Below are 20099 nucleotides of genomic sequence, written 5' to 3'. Positions count from 1 at the left end.
CCCAGGCGGGCGCGGCGGCCACGTCACCCCGGCCCCGCCCGCTCCGGCCCAAAGCCGGATCCCGGCCCGGGCCGCCTTCCGCCCGGCCCGCTGGCCCATGCTGCCCCGCGCCCGGCCCGCTCCTCCGCCGGCTCCGAGCCGCTGCTGCCCGGTAAGCGCCGCGCCGCTTTCCCGGGGCCGCGCCGCCCCGAGCCCCTTCCCCCGCCGGGCCGCGGGGCTGTGACCTCCGGGCTCCCCGGGCCCTCCCGCGGCAGCTCCGCGGCCCGCCGGCCCCCTCCTATAGCGGGTCCCCGGGGGCCGCCCGGCCGCGGAGCGGCTGCTGGCGCAGAACCACCCGCTGCTCCCGGCAGAAATGCCCCCCCGCAGCGCCAAAAGTGAGTGTGGAAGATGAGTAAGCCCCATTAAAACCGCTCTTTTTTAGCGGGATGTAAGTGGCTGGTACGTAGTGTCGTTCTAGAAAGCTTTGCGTGATGACCTCGTTCACAAGATAGATTCTCAAGAGATGGTCTGTCACTTGTGTGGCCTTCAGAAAGCCATCCAGAAACCTGGTGTTCATGTGCAGTCTGCACAAGCTGGTATGGGGTTCTTTACTAGCGTATATTTACTGAATAATTAGCAAAATGTACTTAATTGTTTTTCTCCCTTTTCTTATAGATTGTAACTTTTGCAAGGCTTGCAACATGCGGTAGGACAACCAGCATTCTGAAGAGCGTCGTCCTAAATCCGTCTGGATCTCTGAGAATGCTGGTGGATTTACTGGAGGCGCTTCCCAAACCTTGCTGGGATCAGAACCTGTAAACTTTCTGAAAGCTTCATAATGGAGTTCTCAGTATGCAGAGGAGATTATATTAGATATTTCAAAAGATCCTTATTGCTAATTTTAGTGTGTGTCCTAGTTCTTGTGTGCACTGATCAGGACTACTATAGCTTACTTGGAGTGTCCAAAGAAGCAAGCAGTAGAGAAATACGGCAAGCTTTCAAAAAACTGGCATTGAAGTTGCACCCTGATAAAAATCAGGTAAGTTACATCTTTAACAGGTCAAAGTTGTTGAATTAATGACTCTTAATGTTTTAACAAAAAGTGGGTTTAATTTACCTAAAGCGTTTATTTGTTCTTGTGAAGCAACGTAACCACCTGATAATGTGGTTCGACTCAGATTTTCTGCAGAGAGAATTTACAAAAAAATATAGATTGGTCATGCATGGTTGTGTTGAATATGGGCCATATTAGACTGCTGCAGTAAAACAAAGAGTCAAGGTCATTTAATTCTGGATTTTATTTTTGTAAATAAAGGAAAATGTAAGTCTGTACCCTATGACATTGTTGGTAAACTGAGGAGTTTGTTTCTCTCCACTTAGTTTAGGGGTTCTTGCTATTTCCCTAACACAAAGTCTCATCTAAACAGCAAACAACACCAGGCTGTTCTGAGACATCAATCTCCAAATATTGAATAGGCTGAAGCAGAAATTGTGGAACTGCCAAGGAAGAACAAGGGAGGAGAACGAGAATAACTAGAGAGAGGACTCAGAACAGCTCAATCTGTGCTACCAGATTTTCTGAAGTACAATGAAATTCATTTTAAATTTAGACGTCATCAGTTTCTCCTCAGGATTTCCTGAAATAGTCACAAAGATTTCCAAGGATGATTTTCTTAGCATTATATGTACAATATGCTTTATTACTTACTAATTATGGTTTTCGTTAAATAGAATGATCCAAATGCCCATGAAAATTTTTTGAAAATAAATAGAGCCTACGAAGTACTTAAAGATGAAGATCTCCGGAAGAAGTATGATAAATACGGAGAGAAAGGGCTTGAAGATCAGCAGCAAGGAGGGCGTTACGAAAGCTGGAACTATTATCGCTATGATTTTGGTGAGTTATTCTGTACATTTGTGATTGGCTTGAAACAACCAAGTAAACGCAATATTCAGATCTATACGAGATCTTATTACGGGTTTCTGCTGGATCTCCTCCAGATTTCTGCCTGTTCTGCTGTACCTGTCATTTGCTCTCAGTTGACCCAGGCTTTTTATTTACCCTATTAATGGGTATCCTCAACAGTCTATTTACCTAGTCTTTTGTTCCTGCTGTTTACCTTTTTTATTTGTCATCTAACTTTGTTTCTTTTAAGTGCAAAGCTTTTTTTCACTTAAATTCCAATATCAATGTTTCATCAGTATTCTTTAATGTAAGAACACCATTTTTTGTTTAGATGAAGTATTCTCAAGTGGATTTTGAGAGAAGACTTTGGCACTGTCGAGCCTATTTTACGTCCAGTTACACAGTTAGAGATCAGTAAAGAGGTAGTAGAAAACAAAAGAATAATAGCAGAATCATAACGAAAATGATATTGAGACAAGTTATTTAAGATGTGCCTCAACAAATTGTAGGTAGTTGCAGGGAAAGACTGGGATGAACCATTCTCAGAGCTGCTGATACAGAAATCAACTAAAATAGGGACCTGAGGAACGTGCTTTGGTTGCTGTGAACAAAGAGCTGAAACAACCTTCCACCTTGGAAAAAAAAATTCTGGTGTAGTTTGATTTAATATATCCCAATCTCTAAAACATTAATGTCTGTGCACATGGAAATTGAATGAACCAGAGGTGCTACTATCACAGGAAAATACAGAAATTGCCCTGAAACGTCTTCAGATAAGCAGATTTAAGACATTTTATTTGCCTGAAGTTGCACTGCTTGATTGGGAAACAGCATCCTTGAATGTCTATTGAGCAGAGTGTCTGTGTTTTTATATTTTATATGTGTATATATATATGTACATATAAATGGATAGTAGTCTAAAAAGTACCTTGTCACCTGTAGAAATGAATTCTCGTGTTATTTATTTGCATTTAATTTTTGTATACTTCAGGTAAAACGGCATTTCAGCATCTTAGGTACAGTAAAAGATCCGTAGCCATAGTAGCGTAATCTCATGCTGTCTAATAGTGGTTTTGGTGTGTCTGCCCTTTCTGTGTCCTTGGAGCACAGACTGGCTCTAGGTAGGGCTGGGTAGCTTTTAGAAAAGCTTCTTACCTTTCTTCTGTCTGCTTCATTCCTCTGTGTTCACACATTCTGCTCATGGAAAAGGTTGTGGTGGAAACACCTTCGTCATCTAAATAGTTTAGATAACCAGAGGCTAAACAATACAGCTTTGCTGTAAAAACTCTTTGGCAGCTCACTATTTCAACCTAAGTGTAGTGTCTTCTGTTTTCCGTCTTGTGATGAAGTCGATAGTTTGTTCCTTCATTTTAAACATGGCAAAAATAAAAAGCGATGGTTGTTTTTCTTCATAGGTATTTATGATGATGATCCTGAAATTATAACATTGGATAGAGGGGAATTTGGTAAGTTTTAAATAAATAGCTTGACAACATGGCAACCCAAAATAACAATTTTCACATTCTGAGCTGTGTATCTATAGACTTCTCTACATATCTATACAAAAAACTTTCAGAAAATCATCCTGAGATGAGAAAACAAACAAAAAAAACCTCTTCACACTTCCTGGCAAACGGTAGTCGGCAAATAGATCAATATCAATAAACGGTTTAGAGTTTTAAATTGCATTTTCACCTCTTAGACGGGGATTCTGCATAAAAAGATTGCCTGGGGGAAACCAGAAAATACATGAAGTGATGTAAGGAAATGGAAACTTCTAGTGGGTAAAAATCTTTTAGAACTTGTATTTTGTTTTTGAGGTAACCAGATATCTCCCATTTCAGCTAAGTTAATCTGTAGAGAGTACTTGTATTCTTAATTAATAGAACAGACGTGGAAAGTCAGCGTGATGGTATCATCTGAAATACGATTATTGTGCGCTTGCCTACAACAGCGAGTGTGTGCAAGCGAAGTGCAATCTTTATCTCACCTAAATTACTGTTACTAACTGTGCCTGCTGTATAAATACTTTAACCAGCTTTGGGGAGAACAGTGTAGTAAAAATGGACATCATAGATTTGCATTAGTTACTTATGGCTTTCTTTTCTCCATCTAGATGCTGCTGTTAACTCAGGAGAACTGTGGTTTGTGAATTTTTATTCTCCTCGATGCTCCCACTGCCATGACTTAGCACCTACGGTATGTATAGCGAGCAAATTAACTCTGAAAATTCATCCTTTTTAACTGTAGAAAACTTAATGAAGTGGAGTTTGACACTGAAGCTGAAACCGAAGACAATAATTCAAGATGCCAGTAATGTGCTGTTTTTTCATGACATCTTAATAGGAAAATATCCTTTTTATCCCCTTTTTTCTAGTGGAGAGAGTTTGCTAAGGAGATGGATGGAGTAATACGCATTGGAGCTGTCAACTGTGGAGATAATAGAATGCTCTGTCGAATTAAAGGGATTAACAGTTATCCCAGTCTGTATGTTTTCAAAACTGGCATGGTGAGTGATAAACCTGCAAGTGTTTTCAGAAATATTGAGCTCTGGAACAGTATTTCTTTAATACATGTTCTATCATAGATCTTTACATAAAGATCTTTTAATGTATTACTTCATTTAATAAATCGCTTTTTCTCTTCCCTCACCTTGGTTAAATTAATTGCTGTACAAATTGTGCTTGAATAGCTGGGTACGTTCTGACAGTGGTAAGAATTAAGAGGTTGAACGCGGAGATTGTGCGTACACTGAAGGGACTGATGCAAGCCATTTTTATTTAAATAGAAATGTTATCACTGGGAGTTGGTGTTTTTAAGACTAAATTATCCTTGTGTTGTTGGACTTGGAAAGAAATCACATTAAAAGTTAAATTCCAAACATTCCAGTATGGGAGGGAGAGAACAGATAGGGCTACGATTTTTTGGGATGGGGTCCTGCAGTTGCAAAAGGACTGTTATTAAAAGAAAAAAAAAGTAGTTTTTGTGTTGTTTTTTCTTGTTTAGAATGTTATAAACCACCTTCTTTGTCTTCTGTAGCAACCAGTGAAATATTATGGAGACAGGTCAAAAGAGAGCTTGAAGAACTTTGCCATGCAGTATGTTACCAGCACAGTCACCGAGTTATGGGCAGGTAATGTGTACTTATTTTGCTTGGGGTATTGATCTTGAAATTGCTTTTACAACATAAAACATGGCAAGAACTACGCATACAACTGAACCTGTCAGCCAAGTGCTGGTTTTGAGATTAAAAATAGTTTACTGTAATTTGCTAATATAAATATAAAATCTTGTTGCTTCATAGTCACGTTTGACTAGTCACAGACTGATGCAAATTGTTTCACTCTTAGGAAACTTCGTTAATGCCATTGAAACTTCATTTGCTTCTGGCGTCGGTTGGCTGATCACGTTCTGTGCTGAGCGTGGGGGTAGGTGCATTAAATACTTTTCATATAAGGCAAACAGAAAAGAAGAACTTTTGCTGACAGTGGCATACCTTTCACTTCTAATAAAAAGTTGTAAAAGGCGATCACAGTATTTGGACTGTTGGTCATTGAAGTTCCGCTTTAGAGGCAGTTTGACGAAAGGGACAATAACAGAAAGGTATTGTCCAGAGAAAGTTGTCGTGGTTTGCTGGGCGAGCTGAGTAAATCCACTGCGCCTTGGACAAATAAAGATTTCTCAGCCTTACGAAGAGGCCTTTGCTCTGTGAATGAATAACCAGAGCCGTAGTCTTGGGTTTACATTGGTGAACGCCTTGATTTCCAGTTCCAGGCCTTTTGTTAAGTCATTGGTCCAGTGAAATTTTCGGACAAATCATCTGCATGAACTGTTCAAAGGCCGGATGGGTAATTAGAGCATATAGCGTATTTATTAGAGCGAGTCATTTGAATCACAGAAAATTGGTATTTCCATTGAGATCTCATTCCGAGACAGTATGTAGATACCACTTAAAAAAAAAAAAAAAAAAGCAATTTTAAAGGTCAGCCTTAGTATAGCAAATAAATTATTAATTCTGTGTTGATGGAAACAAGACAATGTTACTCATGTTATTTTTAACGTAGAGTAGACAACCGTCAGGTGCTGATAACCAGATGGTACAGCTTCAAGTCACTGAACACCAGAGGCCTGGCCAAATTGTGGCTTTTGAAGCCGCTCCTCTGCAGGGAGGAAGGGGGTCATTCTAAACAAGAGTCGGTTTAGCGCATTAGTAATTGTAAATGTGATGTTTGCAAATAAGGAATTTTTATTTTGCAGATTGCCTGAGTTACCAAACCCGTCTCAAGCTCGCCGGCATGTTGGTAAGCACTGTGCACCTCTTACCGTCAAAGCAAAATAACACACGTGAAAGCATAAAGTTCAGCCAAAACTCTCCCTGAGTTTAGTGGAACCAAGATTTCACCCACTAACTTGCAGAGAAGTGAAATATTTTGGCTTAGTAGCCAAATGAATGAATATTAACTAATGAATCACAGTGTGGTCTCCTTCCATTTTCTCAATGTTGTATGTAATTGCTTGTGTTTGGATTTTTTGGTCTGTTTTTATTCCAGGAAGGTCTCGCTAATGTGGGCTGGATGGACTGTGGCACCCAGGGCGAGCTCTGTGATAACTTAGATATCTCATCCAGCACTACAGGATATTTCCCACCTGGAGCCACCATCCAGAACAAAGAGAAAGGAGGCGTTTTGGTACGAGTTGTTATCTACATCTTTAAAAGGAGGAAGTGAATTTTTCGACCTTGTAATTTACCAGCTCTGAGTTACTGATTCATATTATTCCTAAATCTAAAAAATCACCGAAACTTAAATATCAGTAGAGTGAAACTAGATTGGAAATCTTGTAAACTTGATTGAAAAATTTGGGTTGAAATTTGAATTTTAGACTTTTAGCACCCGTTCTCACAAAATATGATATCTCAACTTCAATATTGTGGGAAAACAAGCTGACAAGCGGTATTCTGAGAGTGACGTTTGTGAAACGATACGTGAAAAAGAAATTGGTCAAATAACGTATTATTAACTGTACTTTTCAGGTGGTGGAAAGGAATAAATCAGAATAATTTCCCCGACACTTTGAGCACTAATCATCAACAATCAGGTTGATGTTTGCAATTCTATAGAATAAACACACTTAATTTTTCTTCCTAGTTTATTAACTCCTTGGATGCCAGAGAAATATATCAGGAAGTGATGCGGCACCTGCCAGACTTTGAAATGATCTCTGCAGCATCGTTAGAGGTAATTTAAAAATACGTTAAGATTTCTTCAAATAATGCATTTTAATAGTTTTTTATCAGTACTTTTAACATTTTTCAAATCTCATTGATACCTAGTATTAAATATGAATATTGTTATTAATAATATCGTTAATAATATTCATACCTAGTATTAAAAATACCTAGTATTTTATTTAACTGAAAACGACTATTTTTTTCCCTGTAGCCAAAATTACTTAACATTGCCTACATTTACTTTTGTTGTTTAGCAAAACAACAAAGGGGGGGTGGCGTGTATTTAATAGCAAAATACAAAACCACAGAAATTGCCATTGCAACTCAGCTACGTTGCAGAGAATTGGATTTTAGATGTATTTTGTCAGTCATGTAGGAAAGAAAATACTACTTGTTAATCTGTGGTAGGTTACGTATGAGGGAAAAAAAAGAGGAACCCTCTTTTCACGTTTGTAGTTGTGCTCGTCAGCTCGATCTACACAGATGGGTAATTGGGCATTTGACTTTATTAAACATATAAGCAATTTACACGGTGGTGTAAGTTTGGGATAATATCTTTATTCTCTGTGCTTTTGGTTTGTTTTTTTCCCTGGTTTCAAGGACCGTCTGGCCCATCACCGCTGGCTGCTGTTCTTTCAGTTTGGGGAGAGCGATAAATCAGGTCTACAGGAATTTAAGAAACTGAAATTTTTACTTAAGGATGAACATATTCAGGTAAGACGGCTCACTGGTGTAAAAACACCATTCACATTCAGACAACAAGTCAGTATCTTTTCCATTATTGTTAACTGTTACCGCCACCTCTGGTACTGAAAGACATAGATTATCATATGGTAGATCCATAGCAAAGTTTTTAATTTAAAGCAAGCAGTGAAGTTTTCTGTAGAGTTTCAATAATTTAAAAGTAGTTAGGAAAGATGATCTTGTAAGTCTGCTCTCTCAGGGAAAAAGTTGCTGCAGATCCCATTCAGTTAGCAATTAAAAGTTAACGCTTTTGATGTACGTGAAACTGTATTTTAATTACTTAATTACCTTATAATTGCAATTTTTCTTAAAAAGAAACCAAATTCAAAGTTTGTACTAGAAACCATATGGATTGTGTTATTTATAAAGTATGTATTTTTAAAAAATTGTTGCGTTGACTAGAATAATTTCAACATCACACTTACTTTAGGTTTGCTTTCTTGCTGTTTTATTTGGAGCAGGGGTGGAAAAAAGAGGATTCTTGAAAAGGTTTTGTTCCTCGTTAAAGTCTTTAAAAATTAACAACCTAATATAGCTTTGCTAGTAGTTTTTCTCAAATACCACAGTTACAAGATTGGTTTAAGCCTCTTATAAAAAAGCTACTGCTTTTCTGTATTTTAACCATTTTTAGTGACTCTTACTTGGCCTTACATGGCCTTTCAGGACATGTTAATCTGTATAAATTAGGATGCCTTCACTAAAATGTCACTGTCTGTTAAACAGGTTGGCAAGTTTGACTGCCTTTCCTCACCAACCATCTGCAACAAACTGTACGTCTATCAGCCTTGTTTAGCCGTCTTCAAAGGAAAAGGAACTGGAGATTATGAAATTCATCATGGTAAGGGAAACTGTGGCAAGTTTACATCACTAAAGCAGTAAGGCATTTGACACAGTCTCCCACAGCATCCTCACAGCTGAACTGAGGGAGTGCGGTCTGGATGACCGGGTAGTGAGGTGGACTGGGAACTGGCTGAAGGGAAGAAGCCAGAGAGTCGTGGTCAGTGGGGCAGAGTCCAGTTGGAGGCCTGGATCCAGTGCAGTGCCTCAGGGGTCAGTGCTGGGGCTGTATTATTCAATATATTCATCAATGATTTGGATGAGGGAATAGAGTGACTGTCAGCAAGTTTGCTGATGACACCAAGCTGGGAGGAGTGGCTGACACGGCAGAGGCTGTGCTGCCATCCAGAGACCTGGACAGGCTGGAGAGTTGGGCGGGAAAAAATTTAATTAGATATAAGGGCAAGTGTAGAGTCTTGAATCTGGGCAGGAACAACCCCAGGTTCCAGTATTAAGTTGGGGAATGACCTATTAGAGAGCAGCATAGGGGAAAGGGACCTGGGGGTCCTGGGGACAGCAGGGTGACCATGAGCCAGCACTGGGCCCTTGTGGCCAGGAAGGCCAATGGTACCTGGGGTGGGTTAGAAGGGGGGTGGTCAGTAGGTCAGAGAGGTTCTCCTGCCCCTCTGCTCTGCCCTGGGGAGACCACACCTGGAATATTGTGTCCAGTTGTGGCCCCTCAGTTCCAGAAGGACAGGGAACTGCTGGAGAGAGTCCAGCGCAGCCACCAAGATGCTGAAGGGAGTGGAGCATCTCCCGTGTGAGGAAAGGCTGAGGGAGCTGGGGCTCTGGAGCTGGAGAAGAGGAGACTGAGGGGTGACCTCATTAATGTTTACAGATACATGAAGGGTGAGTGTCAGGAGGATGGAGCCAGGCTCTTCTCGGTGACAACCAGTGATCGGACAAGGGGCAATGGGTACAAACTGGAACACAAGAGGTTCCACTTAAATTTGAGGCGCAACTTCTTCCCGGTGAGGGTGTCAGAGCCTGGCCCAGGCTGCCCAGGGAGGTTGTGGAGTCTCCTTCTCTGCAGACATTCAAACCCGCCTGGACACCTTCCTGTGGAACCTCAGCTGGGTGTTCCTGCTCCGGCGGGGGGATTGCACTGGGTGAGCTTTCCAGGTCCCTTCCAATCCCTGATATTCTGTGATCGTGTGTGTCAGAAGGAACCTGAGTTACACCTAAAAAGCTGGGATTTATCAATATCAGTTATTTTGCTTGAAGTCTTTACTGTGCCAATAGTGTTGCCAAGGCAAGTTTATCTAGAGGAGTAATTTTTTAATTCCAACAACCACTAGTAAAGTGGTAAAACAGCCAATAGTCTAGGCACAAAAAAATAATCATTTTGTCTGACAAAAACATGTTTTGTCTTGAATAAAATATTTATTTGGCTAATACCAGGTAAATATCCAGTTTAATATCACCTGTGATGTAGAGTGTGTCGTACCTACATATGTTTGGACAGTTTAACATTGTCTTCCTGAGAAAAAGTGGATTTATTTAAGCAGGGCCATGTTTAAAGCTCCATCAAGGGAACTGAAGGACTCCTGTTGCTGTCATTGAGTTTTAAAATCAGATCTCTCATAGGGAAAAATAAAGTTTCCTCTCTGCATTGTTCTCTGAAGGAAAGAAGATCTTATATGACATTGTTGCATTTGCCAAAGAAAGTGTCAACTCTCACGTTATCACACTGGGACCTCAGAATTTTCCTGACAAAGAAAAGGAGCCGTGGCTTGTGGATTTCTTTGCACCGGTAAATATTTAATATCTATATTTCCCTTCTTCTAAAATCTGTTCTGAAACTACATACCCAGAGTACTAGCAGTACCCTGAGCGTGCCCTTTGGTGTCATGAGATGATTGCGGGGAAAGCAGTTGCACTGACTTGTCTTGTGTTCTAGTGGTGTCCTCCTTGTCGAGCCTTGTTACCAGAGCTGAGAAAAGCGTCGAAACATCTCTATGGGCAGCTGAAATTTGGAACACTAGACTGTACTGTCCACGAAGGGCTTTGCAACGTGGTAAGCTGCAGGAACTGAAAAATAAGTGTATATATATATCTCTATATATATAAATCCTTTCAAAGAATACTTCTAGTTGGGGATGGGGGCAGAGAATGCTTGTTCTTTAATATTGCTTTCTTAAAGGGTAGTGAACCAAACAGGACACTTGTATCATCATATTTTTCAAGGAGCAAACTATGTAACCACTACTATATTAATGCAAAAAACCATGTCACATTTTGCTCTGATTACATAGTCTTACTGGAAGACTCCGGAAGTGTCAGAATTCAATAATTCCTGGCGTTTATAAGAGGAAAAAAAAATTAAAGCAGACCCAGAAACTATTTTCTAGTGTATAAATACATAGATGCATTCTTTTTGGTCTTCACATAGGGGGATATGAACAGTAAAACATTTACAAATACAAGTTTTATGTTGATATACCACTTTTTGAAGATGTCTGTAAAACCACTTGTAGCTCAATTTACCCTGACTTTGCTTCTTGCTTTGTAGTGCTTAACAAGTGCAGGATCAACTTCAAAGTAGAACAAAGTTTGTTACTTAGCAGTTTACACTTGTGTAAAGATATAGCAGTGGAATGAAAAATACGTTTTTAAACTATCTTGCCGAGTTTTCCATGTTTAAATTTGCTTAGCTTTTTTGTTTCACTGACTTTATCATGGTAGAAATTATTGATGTTACTTTTCCTGAATTCCAGAAAATACTACATTTTGACAGCTTTCCTGCAACTGCAGGTTTTTTTGTTCACAAGAGCAATAAGCAAAGAACATGTTTTGCAAGTTCTATTTAGATGTGTTTACACATCAAAGAATTCAAATCGCAGAAGTAACTGTATTGTTCACTGTTGAATACAGATATTCATATGCTACAAGCATTTTCACCTGAACACTGAGAATAGCTTTAATGTTAATGCTTAGAAGGCCTGTGGATTAATTTCTGTGTTTGCAGAGCGTGGCAGAAGAACTACTGCCTGGGTTTTAAATTGAGAAATCAAACGATGCCACCTCTGAATACAATTGGCGTCTTCTCTGTACTGATTTGTGATGGTTTCAAACTCCCACCTGCACGTGAGGCCGAGCAGTTGTGCTGTGCAAAAGGGCAGTAAAAAGACACTACGGGAAACCTAATAATTCCTTGCAATTTCTTATTGTCTGTTTTGTTAGCATAACATTCGAGCTTATCCAACCACAGTTGTGTTCAATCAGTCCAATGTTCATGAATATGAAGGACATCACTCTGCGGAGCAGATCTTGGAGTTTATAGAGGTACGTCAATTAGAATCCTTGTTGCAGTCACACTCTGTACGCAGCTCATCCATTTAGGTGGAAGATTCTAAGTTGGGTGGGATTTGGTTTTGGTTTTTAATTGATTAGACTAATAAGATTGAGAAAACCTCGGGCAGGAAGAGTGATCCACCAGCTGTCAGTGAGGGACTTGACACTCAGTGGATTCATTTCCCTACTGTCAATTTCTTTGAGATCATGAGCAAATAATTTAAGAGGCCTTCCAGTCTGCAAAGTAATAATAAGGATTTCTATCTCATAGAGAGGAGAAAGGAATTAAAAGTCTGAAGTGCTGTAGTGTTAAGGTGAAAATGCCTCAGGTACACACTTGGACGTAGGAGGAGCTTCCCAGTGTTGTCAGTTAGCATTCTCAGAACTCGGTGGAGACTGTAGGTGCGGGATAACTCACTGCAAAGTGTATGTCTGTGAACTGTCCTTAGGATCTCAGAAATCCCTCGGTGGTCTCCCTAACACCAGAGACTTTTGTTGAATTAGTTCAGAGACGGAAACGAGAGGAAATCTGGATGGTTGACTTCTACGCGCCATGGTGTGGACCTTGTCAGGCGTTAATGCCAGAATGGAAAAAAATGGCCAGGGTAAGTGACATTCAAACGTTTTTTTCTGCTGTTATGTCCTGTTCTGTGGAATTATGGAGATGGTATAACTCCTTGAACTAGAAACTTATACCAAAGCTTATCCTTAAATTCTGAAATATTACTGAAATTGTAGCAGTACTGAATATCGTATTTGATTGTGGGTTTTCTTCTTTTTTGCAGATGTTAACTGGGTTAATCAGCGTAGGCAGTGTGGATTGTCAGAAATATTATTCTTTCTGTCACCAAGAAAGTGTTCGGGGATATCCCGAAATAAGACTCTTTCCTCAAAGACCAAGCACAGCTCATCACTATTAGTAAGTAGTTGAATTCAGTTTGGGAAACGTTAGATGATGTGGAACGTGATGATAAAGTTTCTCTTTTTTTCTTGTTGCAAATACTAAGTTGTTGAATATAACACATGCCAAATTCCTAATCACGAGCCAGCTATTTCCCGTAAAAACATGGGAATTTGTCTCTTAAAATAAACATCACCAAAAAGTATCAAGTCAGATTTTGACCAGGTAACTCTATTGAAAACCACTTAGTTATAAAGTTGTATATTAGTGGATATGAATCTCGAATTAATCTCTTTTCTAACCTGTCACTGGAATTTCAGAACTAAGCATTGCCCTGAAAGTCCAGATAAGAAATCCTTGTCCAGGTAACCTGTTTGCCTGGTCTTCTACTGTCAAATCAAGGAAATGTATATAATTGATAGTTGTTCTGTATTTTCTAATTGATGTTCATTCATTATAATATTAAGATATTTCAGTTTAATTCCTGTGTTTCTTATAGGATGCAGTTTTATCTGGAGTTGTTACCTTCATTCAAAATAGTTGTACTATCAAAGCTTATGTGCTCCAAACCAAGTTTCTTACTGTCTTGACACAGAATTTTCTTCCCTTTTTTCTCTTCATCTTCTAGTCCGTAGTTCTTTACCTTTGAATTGTATTCATGAGACTTATTCAGATTGGAAAGCAAGGTAGAAATATATGCTGAAACATACACATTTAAGTTCATTATTTCATCATCTCTGCTCTCAAGAGTGTTTTTTTTTCCAAATGTAATTCAAACTACTGTAGAGCTGGATTTGTATTTTCTCTTTCATCTTTTTACAGCAGCTACAACGGATGGCACAGAGATTCCTATTCGCTGAGAGGCTGGGCACTGGGGTGAGTTACTGCATTAGACTTGGTTCCAAAGACACATCGTTTGCTTGCTAGGAGAAATTAATATCTAAATGCTATGAAATCAAGAATGAGAAACAGGTATATGTATTGCTTAACTTAAAATGTTAAACTTCCTACATCTTTTAACTAACTCAAGCTTTTAAAGGATTTCCAGACCACTAATATTCTTTATTTCAGAAATTCTTCTTGTGCTTAAAAGGAATTTGGATGTGCTTAAAGTTTTGAGTGGATTATGACTTAATTCTTCCTTTCCACAGGTATTTACCCCAAGTGTCTGTAGACCTGACTCCTCAGAGTTTCACAGAAAAGGTTCTGAATGGCAAAGATCACTGGGTCATTGATTTTTATGCTCCTTGGTGTGGACCTTGCCAAAATTTTGCTCCTGAATTTGAGATCCTTGCGAGGGTAGGTTTTTAACTGTAGTAGCGGATTGTTACACTCGTAATGGTCAAAACAGAATTCATCATCACTTTATTTCTTAACAATCACGTGAAAATAGCAGATGCTCCTTCTTATTGAAAGTCTTTTCTTTTCAGACGGTTAAAGGCAAAGTAAAAGCTGGAAAAGTCGACTGTCAGATGTACGCTCAGACCTGTCAGACCGCGGATATCAGAGCCTACCCCACTGTCAAGTTTTACCCCTACCAAGGAACAAAGGTAAAGTGTCTCCTTTGTGTACGCTGGCGAGTGGGGACTGGTAGGAGATGTTTTTCATTTCATAGTAAGATTTAAGAGACCATTTTTGTAACAAAGTGCATTCAGAAGATGCAATAATGTCAATAATACGTAAAATACTGAGACAATGATACAGTAATAATGTTATTGAAAAATAAACTGTAAGTAAGTCAATAGAACAGTAGCTAAAATGTGGACTCAAGGTTTAATTTTGCAGGGATGTCACGTGCCAAAATGTTTTTCAACTTTTAGCGATTCTACCACCAGCCACCCAAATCAGGCAAAGTCTCTCTCTAATGAAATGTGGACAACTTCATTTTGGCTAAGGAGACATATTCTTCCAGTGTAATCACAGCATTTCATTTTTATTTTGACCTAAATAATTTATTTTAAGACAGAAAATAGTTTAAAAATATTTAGTTGTGTGCTGTCTCAAAACCAAAACCAAACCTTACCAAACCATTTCAGTTATCAATGTGACTCTGTTGAGATCAACAAACATTTCCTACTAACATATTACTAATAATAAATTGAAAAGTTGAGAAGTATCCAAATAGTTCTAGGAAATTGCCATTATTCTTGTAAAACATGACAACAGGAAGAGCTTTTTCCAATACGTGGCAGATAAAACTAACACCAGAGGCAATGTAGGCCCACTGATGAACGAGGTGGGTGCCCTGGTGACAGAAGATACAGAGAAGGCAGAGTTACTGAATGCTTCTTTGTCTCTGTCTACTCTGCCGGAGGCTGTCCTGAGGAGCCCTGTGCCGCTGAGGCCCCAGAGGAAGGCAGGACAATGGAGGAGTTTGCCTGGGTTGATGAGGACTGGGTTAGGGAGCAGTGAGGCAATCTGGACATCCATAAATCCATGGGTCCGGACGGGATGCACCCGCGGGTGCTGAGGGAGCTGGCTGAGGTCATTGCTGGACCGCTCTCCATCATCTTTGCCAAGTCTTGGGAAACGGGAGAGGTGCCTGAGGACTGGAGGAAAGCAAATGTCACTGCAGTCTTCAAAAAGGACAAGAAGGAGGAGCTGGGTAACTATACACTGGTCAGCCTCACCTCCATCCCTGGGAAACTGATGGAACAACATATCCTTGGTGCCATCTCAAGGCATCTCAGGGATAAGAGGAAGTTCTAGAAATCCTTCCTCACACAATCCCATTGAATTCAATGGGACTTGTCAGTAGTAAAGAGGGTCTTCAGGTCTCAAAAGCAGTGACCCCCACGAACAGATTTTGTGAACACAGATGATGAAGGGGCAGACTTTGCAGTGGCTGACTGGGTTCAATACTCAGCTGAAAAAAACGTGAGAAAATTATGATGACTTCAGGCTTCTTTAAGGCCTAAGACAAAATTCGTTTAGTTTTGAAAGCCAGCAGCTAAGAGTGGTTTTTACTATAAAGACAACTAGTATTGTTTAAATGGAGACAAAAATGTATGTATGGCTTAGAAATTAACCTATCAGAGCTATTTTCTTCCTCCTTGCATGGGTAGTATGTGACACAATTTTAATTTATTTTTTATTTTTAAGAAAAATGTTCTTGGTGAATATATAGACAGCAGAGATCCCAAAGGTATTGCTGACCTTCTGAATGAAAAATTAGAAGCAATCCAAAATAAAGGAAAAAGAAAAAAATCTAGAAATAAGGTAAGAATACTTATTGGGGGGGCTTTTGTGGAAGACTCCTTATTGCAAAGCACAGCCTTTTAAAATCTCATTGTGAAATATTAAATCCCGAATCTTCAAATAGTACCGGGTACGTTTTACTTCTAGACTTGTTTTGTTTACTATTAATTATTTATTGAAGCCCAGTTCTCCATGTCCACAGATGTAAGAAAGAATAACTGCCATTGCACCACCAGTTATGGCAAGACATACAGAATCCATAGGTATCTGTGTTAAAGGCGGGTGGGTGAGATGGGCCACATCCTTCAGTGTAATCCTTAGACCAGACTTAGTAAGCAGGCCCCAAATTACAGAGGCCAGTGAGTACAAGATTGGAGTAGACATTTTAACTCAGCAAGAAGATATTTATATAGAGCTGTTAAGAAATACTCTGAATTCTATTTAGGAAACATTTGTCCACTTGAAATATTAATGCTGCAGATAAATGGAAAATCACAGAGAAGAAAAAAAAAAACCAAAAACTTTGATTTGTATTTGTACTTACAGAATAACTTAATTGTTTCTTTTCTTGTCACTAGGATGAACTCTAAGTGGTACTGGAAGTAAATACAATTCAAAATATTCTGAAGCTGTGAATACAGAAGACACCGTGAGGAACATGAAAGGCTGATTACATTCATGACAGGATGAGATGAAAACGTGTTTTTGTTCACGGGCATACGTGACTGTTTGAATTCTGTTTAAACTGTAGGGAGATGAAAGTACTTTGGCTATGGCATTCAATGTTTCTGCAAACGGATTCTGCACATCCCTCTTCTGATACAGCAACTACCTTCTTCTAGTCCCATGGTGGAGCTGACCAGAAATGTGGCCTGTGTCACTTCTGCCTTCCCATTTCCTAGCTCTTTCTATTTTTCTGTCTCTTTTCAAACACTTTTGGAAGGTGGCACTCAGCCTGTGGCTGAATATGCACTCAAACCACTCTGCAATGCAGAAACACCACGAGGGATTGTCCGGTGGAAAGACAAACAGTTCACCTGGTGATTATTCTGCTTTGGGGTTACATGATTGTCTAGTCCATTGCTAAGAAATAAAATCCAGAGCTGGGAGCAGGTGTCTTGAATCACAGCGCTTCTGCACTGGAGTGGATCACTGTATCGTGGCACTGGTGAGAGCCAGAGGACGGACAGAACATTGAAGAGCTTCTTTGGTTGGTTTGTGCTTTTTTTTCTACCTTATTTTTTTAAGAATCAAGGACTTCAAACTCAGCATTTTGTTGACTTTCAAAATGTAAGTTATGCCATAGAAGCATCTGCTTAAGATAGTAGGTCATAACTTCATTATTGTCTATTAAATATGAATGTATTCTGTGGACATATTTAACCTCTTTTGGTATTACCACTTTTCCTTTCCCTGCAGACCTGTTTTGGGGGTTTTGTTTTTTATATAATCTTTAAGGCAAGCAGGATAGCAAGTGCCTTTTTTAATTTAATAATGAACACTGTACTTTACAACGTCTCCTCATACATCTTAATAAATTCCTACTCTTTAGAGTAATATTTTTCATAGCTTCTCAATAGGCGAAAATTACAGAAAACAACAGAACATGTACTGCATTTAGAAGTGCAACATTCAAATGTTTCATGTTTCTAATAAAATGCTGCTGAGAACTTGTCAGATGGACTTTTCTCCCTGCTCTCCCTGTATTTAGATCTGGTATGCCTAGTATTACAACTCTGTAAATAGTTTGTTATCTACAAGTAATTTATTTTCTAAAGAAAGCAGCAAGAAATAAAAGGGAGAGATTGAAGTAACTTTGAGACATTCAAATGCTTCTTCCCTCTATTACTTTGCAGTTTTGGAGTGTATTAATCTGAGAAAGAAGAGAATGTATTGTGTCCTCATCAAAATCCCTTCTCCACTGACTTTTGTCTGGTTTTGAAATTCATTTAGGATGTGGGGAAAAAGATTTAGTTTAAATATCAATAAAATTCATTTTTAAGATTTAATTGTCTGTCATGATACTCTCTTTAGCTTATAAAGCAAAAAATTGGATGCAGAGACCAAATGGATGTGTATAGGCAGAGAGAGAGCTGTAGATGATGTAGGTTTCTAAGAAGTTTTTCCAAGGTTGTTTTGGGTTTTTTCCCCCATCTGCCCTTTCTGACAGGGGAAATGCATTAAGAAAAATCTTACCTTTATTCCTAAATTACAGAGAAATGCATAGTTGTATTTATTTCCAACCTCTAAGGACACACCCAGCTCTGCTGCTGGAGTGACACCAACTCCACATCGAGCACTCAGGAGTGGTTTCCTATATTTTGTATATATTAGTAGCATTAGTAAAACCCTTTAAAACTCTCCAACTTGAAGTCTAAGTCTCTCTTCCTTTCCCCTTTCCTATCATCTTTCCGATCTAAAGGAAAAGGGGCGGCAGGAAGTGAAGGGGTTCCTATTTTTAAGTAGGAACAGCTTGACGTAGCCAAGTCCCTCCCTTTTCTCCTGTAGAATCATGGACATGTCAGCATTGCCTCATTCTTCACAATTAAAACAAACCAACCAAGCCACAAAACCGAAACCCCAAAATCTTCTCAAAATGCAGTGAAGAATCGTATTGGTCAACAGATATTTTGGAATACATGCCCCACCCCACTGTCAGACACAGCTCTAAACAAATTATAGTTGTATTTTGGTAACTGAAAAGAAATTTAAGTATCAAAACCTACTTTAAAGTAAAAACCTTCAAATTCACATATCCAAGCAATAAACTACAGGTGCACAAAGAAAGGGCAACATGTAATACAACACAAGGTACACATCTGCTGCAGAATAGGTGGCATACTGCCTACGGTGGCCTAATAGCTTTAAAATCTCTCTCTGGCATCCTACTTTGCTCTAATTAAAAGGCCGATGGCTGCTCAGGTTACTGAGCTGATGAGCTATCATGCCTTAGATTAAAAGAAACAAGTTCCCAAGACACATCTGGCCCCTTTACTTTCTGCTGCTAAAACACAAAAATTAAGTAGAGATAATATTGCAAAAGTTTCAAGCAGTATCTTGGTTTTATAGGATCTGCAGTTGGAAGGATGATGCTTCAATCAAACTTAACTTGACAAGTTTGATTTTTTCCATTTGTGCGCATGCTTCAGGTTTAAGTAGTTGTGGAACTTCCGTATATTTTTATCAGTTTATAAAAAGACACATAATGTTCTAATATTTAAATCTTGCAACAGGAACGCACAAAACAAACATTTCATCTACTGAAACTTTACATCTAAAAACACGTTACAAGAGCAAATACTTTCAACCTTGGTGTTCTCTCTACGCTAGAATTCACTACTAGTTTCTTCTTCTTTCCATCTATGTGTAAACCACCACGCTTTAGATACTAAACAGCCTAAGGTAAATCATCAACATGATATTAACCCCCAACAATAAACAAACGCCTCCTTGTACCACTGACTTTCTAAGTTCTAATTGACTGCTCTATATGTTCCCAGCTGCCAAGATAAATTAATTAGTTAGCTGGATATAAAGACAAACGTTTCCTAAATCAATGCGTAAGATCAGTGTATTCTACAGGCTATTTCTTGACTGGGACTACAAGAGTCACGCCTGTTAACATTTGGCATGTATTCTTCACAAGCCAACACATCTTGTAAGAGAACATGTACCTTACTTAAATATCAGCGTTTAAAAAAGCATTCAAGAGCTTAAGTAAGGAGGGGTTGGGACTTTTTAGAATATGATACACAGTAAAAAAAGGTTAATTGTGGTGAATTCTTACTATACAACTGAGCTGGAACAGGAAACACCCCCCTTGGCCCATGCTGCGACAGCTGCTGATGTCGTTTCATACTTAAACAACTCAGACTCACCTGGCAAAAGTGCTGATGACACAACACAGGTAAAATCCTTATGGTTTAGATTTTTGAGCTTTATAGTCTAATAACAACCAAGTCCCATTCCCAGAACAAATCACACATCAATTTTAGCTTTGAGAAGGTTAC

The 20099-nt window shown here is 39.2% G+C and overlaps 1 protein-coding gene across 1 annotated transcript; it reads left to right on the top strand.

The window, feature by feature from the left end:
• The first annotated feature begins 27 nt into the window (after nt 1–27).
• Nucleotides 28–18098, top strand: DNAJC10 (DnaJ heat shock protein family (Hsp40) member C10). Its single transcript, XM_065840941.2, has 23 exons — nt 28–151; nt 655–1018; nt 1711–1876; nt 3301–3351; nt 4002–4084; nt 4263–4394; nt 4925–5018; nt 5236–5313; nt 6143–6186; nt 6436–6573; nt 7033–7122; nt 7716–7829; nt 8583–8697; nt 10322–10449; nt 10597–10713; nt 11880–11981; nt 12440–12595; nt 12776–12909; nt 13714–13767; nt 14043–14190; nt 14322–14441; nt 15994–16110; nt 16668–18098. The coding sequence occupies exons 2-23, from the start codon at nt 818–820 to the stop codon at nt 16677–16679; spliced, it is 2394 nt and encodes a 797-aa protein (XP_065697013.1). The 5' UTR covers nt 28–151; nt 655–817; the 3' UTR covers nt 16680–18098.
• The last annotated feature ends 2001 nt before the right edge of the window (nt 18099–20099 follow it).

The sequence above is a fragment of the Patagioenas fasciata genome, chromosome 7, assembly GCF_037038585.1.
Source record: "Patagioenas fasciata isolate bPatFas1 chromosome 7, bPatFas1.hap1, whole genome shotgun sequence".
NCBI lineage: Eukaryota > Metazoa > Chordata > Aves > Columbiformes > Columbidae > Patagioenas > Patagioenas fasciata.
This window is presented reverse-complemented; position numbering and strand designations above follow the sequence as displayed.

Bases quoted from the DNA above. Each gene is read 5' to 3' on its own strand.
- DNAJC10 (XM_065840941.2), top strand. From the start codon at position 818: ATGGAGTTCTCAGTATGCAGAGGAGATTATATTAGATATTTCAAAAGA. The intron at 6,574-7,032 runs GTACGAGTTGTT...TTTTCTTCCTAG, and splicing joins AAGAGAAAGGAGGCGTTTTG to TTTATTAACTCCTTGGATGC. The intron at 11,982-12,439 runs GTACGTCAATTA...AACTGTCCTTAG, and splicing joins AGATCTTGGAGTTTATAGAG to GATCTCAGAAATCCCTCGGT.